This window comes from Salvelinus sp. IW2-2015, unplaced genomic scaffold (assembly GCF_002910315.2).
Source record: "Salvelinus sp. IW2-2015 unplaced genomic scaffold, ASM291031v2 Un_scaffold1648, whole genome shotgun sequence".
NCBI classification, from domain to species: domain Eukaryota; kingdom Metazoa; phylum Chordata; class Actinopteri; order Salmoniformes; family Salmonidae; genus Salvelinus; species Salvelinus sp. IW2-2015.
In genome coordinates this window covers 184621-190069 of record NW_019943060.1, presented here as the reverse complement: position 1 = coordinate 190069, position 5449 = coordinate 184621, and the positions used below count along the sequence as shown (strand labels likewise).

Below are 5449 nucleotides of genomic sequence, written 5' to 3'. Positions count from 1 at the left end.
TGCGTTGCCCCCCTTAGTCCCAGTATTACAGGTTTTACCAAGACCGTTGCCCCCTTAGTCCCAGTGTTACAGGGTTTTACCGGCGGCTTGCCCCCTTAGTTCCCAGTTATACAGGGGTTTTACCAGGCGTTGCCCCTTAGTCCCGAGTATACAGGGCTGTTTACCAGGGTGTTGCTCCCTTAGTCCCAGTGTATACAGGGTTTACCAGGCGTTGCCCCCTTTAGTCCCAGTGTTACAGGGTTTACCGGGGCGTTTCCCCCTTAGTCCCAGTATGTACAGGGTTTTACCAGGGCGTTGCCCCGTTAGTCTCCCGTTACAACAGGCGTTTACCAGGGCGTTGCCCCCTTAGTCCCAGTCATTACAGGGTTTTACCAGCCGTTGGCCCCCTTAGTCCCAGTTACAGGGTTTTACCGGGCGTTGCCCCCTTAGTCCCAGTTATAAACAGGGTTTTACCAGGGCGTTCCCCCTTAGTCCAGTTAAGGTTACCAGGCGTTGCTCCCTATCCCATAATACAGGGTTTTACCAGGGCGTTGCCCCTTAGTCCCGCTGTTACAGGTTTTACCAGGCGTTTGCCCCCCTTGTCCCAGTTATACAGGGTACCAGGCCGTTGCCCCCTTAGTCCCAGTTTACAGGGTTTTACCAGGGCGTGCCCCTTATCCCGTATACAGTTACCAGGCATCCCCCTTAGTCCCAGGTACAGGGTTTTACCAGGGCGTTGCCCCCTTAAGTCCCAGTTATACAGGGTTTTACCAGGGCGTGCCCCCTTAGTCCCAGTGTAACATGTTTTACCAGGGCGTTGCCCCTCTTCAGTCCCAGTAATACAGGGTTTTACCAGGGCGTTGCCCATTAGTCCCAGTTTACAGGGACTAATTATTTGTGCCATTTTGTTGCATTTTCCCCCCCTTTCTTCTAGTAAATTCGTTCCCCCTGCTGATTGCTTATTAAAACATAAATTAGAATTCATAAAATTTTTAAACATAATATTCAAAACATAATTAGAATTCAACAAGTATGTTTAATTTTATGGGATTTTTCCCTTTTTTTCATGCAGTCCTAGTTATTTAGCGAGCATTGCTGTTGCTTTAGATGGGATTTTCCACTGCTACGAATTAGAGTCCAATCCAGATATATTAAACCGCGCTGCGTTGTGGTCATGTCCATCTTCCTCCTCTCTCCTTTTATGGGCTATTCAGTTTGAATTAGCCTGTTACAGTGAGAGTTCATACATGGCGTCACACCAGTGGCCCTGTCTGGCGGCTCCCACCACTTTCCTAAACATTGCATGGAACTGTAAAACCAGCGGGTCAGTCCGTCCACTCCATATTGAGGACTCTGCTGCATCAGCACCATCTCTAGTCTCCCCAAAACCCACCTCATTATCCATAATAGTACAGTCAGGCCCCCTGAACACAGTAAAACTCTGGAAAACGACCCTCTGCTCCGCCTCCCACTTTCCCGTCGTCTTGCCGACAGAGTCATCACTTTATGTTTCTAGCTACCCGACACAGAGTACGGAAACCATTAGAAAGTCCCAATATGAGAAATAACAGGCACACATTTGGCCCTCCCGGAGAAGGTGGTGCAAGGCGGGATGGGGGCAGGTGAAGGTGTGTGCGCGGCTTAAGTAGTGACCGGAGGAGGCTGGGATGCTGATATTTACAAGATTAAGTCAGCTAGAGTAGCCCACTAATCCACAGTATTGTTGCTGGACGCAGAGAGCGGGAAGGACTGCCGTACTCGCAATCTACCTTTTTTACTTCTCCTTTTGTCCCTCTCTCTTTCCTCTCTTCACTCTTCTCCTTCTCCTCTCCTTCTCTCTCTCTCTCTCTCTCTCTCTCTCTCTCTCTCCCCCCTTCTCTCTCTCTCTCTCTCTCTCTCTCTTCTCTCTCTCCTCTTCTCTCTCTCTCTCTACTGCTCGTTGATAATATTATGACTTTACAAAGCTTATTGACACCACTGTTTGCACACACACCAGCACCTGAAGCATTTTCCAAATGGCCACCAACACACTGAGAGCAGGCGGATTATGATTATGCATGGGCCGCAGTGTGCTCGGATTGCGACAGCAGGTCTGACAATCAGTACTCAGACATATAGCGCCTTCTTTGTTGTTCACACCACATCAGAGGCACTGTGTGTGGAGTGTGAGAGGCACTACTGCTATTGTAGCTGCCTACACTGTGATACAATGGTGATGAAGACAGACAGACAGACAGACAGCAGACAGACAGACAGACAGACAGACAGAACAGACAGACAGACCAGACAGACAGACAGACAGACAGACAGACAGACAGAACAGACAGACAGACAGACAGACAGACAGACAGAACAGCACAGACAGACAGCCAGCAGACAGACAGACAGCCTCATTGATCCATTACTATTGTTTTTTCTCTTTCAATCAATGTGTTTCTTTCTTAGTCCTCTGCTTATGCGTTCTTATCCTCTGCGTTATCTTTCTCTAGCCCTCTGCTTTATCTTTCTAGTCCTCTGCTTTATCTTTTCATAGTCCTCTGCTTTATCTTGTCGTTAGCTCCTTCTGCTTTTATCGTCTTAGTCCTTCAGCTTATCTTTCTTGGATCCTCTGCTTTATCTTCTTAGTCCTCTGCTTTATCTTTCTTAGTCCTCTGCCCGTTTATCTTCTTAGTCCTCTGCTTATCTTTCTTAGTCCTCTCTGCTTTTATCTCAGGTCTTTTCTATTTTTATACTGTGCAAACAACCTTTTCTACTTCGTGAAATTAGGGTACATTTGTGTTATGTGGCAATTTTCTTTTCTTGTTGCAGCACCCTCAACAACACAACGATCCACCCTCATCCCTCTGTCTAGCTTCACCACATCGCCCAAGCTGCGGGCACTCGTGAAGTATATGACATTATATGATGCTCAACCATTGTGAGAATGCCACCAGGAGCTGAGAGAAAACAGATCCATCTCCATTAATGACTGGTTACCTCTCCTTTGTGTCATGCCTGATAATCATTACGCCCAATTACCGCCACCAAGTTAACAACTTCAAGAGCTCTACTTATTCCAAAACATTGATTTCTTTCTTACACCATGTATACACACACACACACAACACACACTGTTGTCGTTGTTGGTCAACAAACCATGGCAACCCTTGTTCTCTGGATGATTGATTTGGGTTTTACCAGGGCGTTGCCCCCTTAGTCCCAGTAATACAGGGTTGTACCAGGGCGTTGCCCCATTAGTCCCAGTGTTACAGGGACTAATTATTTGTGCCATTTTGTTGCATTTTCCCCCCTTGTTCTTAGTAAATTGTTCCCCCTGCTGATTGCTTATTAAAACATAATTTAGAATTCATAAAATTTTAAAACATAAATATTAAAACATAATTTAGAATTCAACAAGTATGTTTAATTTTATGGGATTTTTCCCTTTTTTTCATGCAGTCCTAGTTATTTAGCGAGCATTGCTGTTGCTTAGATGGGGATTTTCCACTGTACGAATTAAGTCCAATCACAGATATATTAAACCGCGCTGCGTTGTGGTCATGTCCATCTTCCTCCTCTCTCCTTTATGGGGCTATTCAGTTTGAATTAGCCTGTTACAGTGAGAGTTCATACATGGCGTCACACCAGTGGCCCCTGTCTGGCGCTCCCACCACTTTCCTAAACATGCATGAACTGTAAAACCAGCGGGTCAGTCCGTCCACTCCATATTGAGGATCTGCTGCGATCAGCACCATCTCTAGTCTCCCCTAAACCACTCATTATCCATAATAGTACAGTAGGCCCCCTGAACACAGTAAAACTCTGGAAAACGACCCTCTGCTCCGCTCCACTTTCTCCGTCGTCTTGCCGACAGGATTCATCACTTTATGTTTCTAGCTACCGAACAGAGTAGGAACCATTAAAGTCCCAAATTGAGAAATAACAGGCACACATTTGGCCTTCCCGGAGAAGGTGGTGCAGAGGGGATGGGGGAGGTGGAAGGTGGTGGATGGGGTTAAGTAGTGACGGAGGGGTGGGATGGCTATATTACAAGATTAAGTCAGCTAAGTAGCACTAATCACAGTTATTGTTGCTGGACGGAGAGGAAGGGAAGATGACTGCCGTCTGCAATTACTTTTTACTCTCTCTCTCTCTCTCTCTCTCTCTCTCTCTCTCTCTCTCTCTCTCTCTCTCTCTCTCTCTCTCTCTCTCTCTCTCTCTCTCTCTCTCTCTCTCTCTCTCTCTCTCTCTCTCTCTCTCTCTCTCTTCTCTCTCTCTCTCTCTCTCTACTGCTGTTGATAATATTATGATTTACTAAAGCTTATTACACACTGTTTGGCACACACACCAGCACCTGAAGCATCAAATGGCCACAACACACTGCAGAGCAGGGGATTATGATATGGCATGGGCCCAGTGTGCTGTGATTGGACAGCAGGTGTCTGACAATCAGTACTCAGACATATAGGCCTTCTTTGTTGTTTCAAACCAATCAGAGGCACTGTGTGTGGAGTGTGAAGGCACTACTGCTATTGTACTGCTACACTGGATACAAATGGTTGGATAGACAGACAGACAGACAGACAGACAGACAGACAGACAGACCAGACAGACAGACAGACAGACAGACAGACAGACAGACAGACACGACAGACAGACAGACAGACAGACAGACAGACAGACAGACAGACAGACAGACAGACAGACAGACAGAGCAGACAGCAGACAGGCTCATTGTCCATTACTTGTGTTTTTTCTTTCAATCATTGTGTTCTTTCTTAGTCTCTGCTTATCGTTCTTAGTCCTCTGCGTTATCTTTCTTAGCTCCTCTGCTTTATCTTTCTTAGTCCTCTGCTTTATTTTTCATAGTCCTCTGCTTATTGTCTTAGTCCTCTGCTTTTATCGTTCTTAGTCCTTCAGCTTTATCTTTCTTGTATCCTCTGCTTTATCTTTCTTAGTCCTCTGCTTTATCTTTCTTAGTCCTCTGCTTTATCTTTCTTAGTCCTCTGCTTTATCTTTCTTAGTCCTTCTGCTTTATCTCAAGGTTCTTTTCTATTTTTATACTTGTGAAACATACTTTCTACTTGTGAAATTAGGGTAATTTGTGGTATTGTGGCAATTTTCTTTTCTTTTGCAGCACCCTCAACAACAACAACATCACCCTCATCCCTCTGTCTAGCTTCAACACATGCCCAAGCTGCGGACTCTGTGAGTTATTGACATTATATGAGTCAACCATTTGTGAATGCACCAAGGAACTGAGTAGAAAACACGGATCCATCTCCATAATGACTGGTTACCTCTCCTTTGTTTCATGCTTATAATCATTACGGCCCAATTACGCCACCAAGTTGACAACTTCAAGAGCTCTGACTTATTCCAAAAATTGATGTTCTTTCTTACACCATGTATACACACACACACACAACACACACTGTTGTCGTTGTTGTCAACAAACCATGGCAACCCTTGTTCTCTGATGATTGATTTG

General features: G+C 45.4%; 1 protein-coding gene across 1 annotated transcript in view; it reads left to right on the top strand.

Moving 5' to 3' along the window:
• Positions 1-5449, top strand: part of LOC112071577 (slit homolog 3 protein-like) — a 185089-nt gene that overhangs the window by 5836 nt on the left and 173804 nt on the right. The window contains 2 exon segments of the mRNA XM_070439444.1: positions 5096-5139; positions 5142-5166. Of these exon segments, the coding sequence (XP_070295545.1) occupies positions 5096-5139; positions 5142-5166 (69 nt within the window).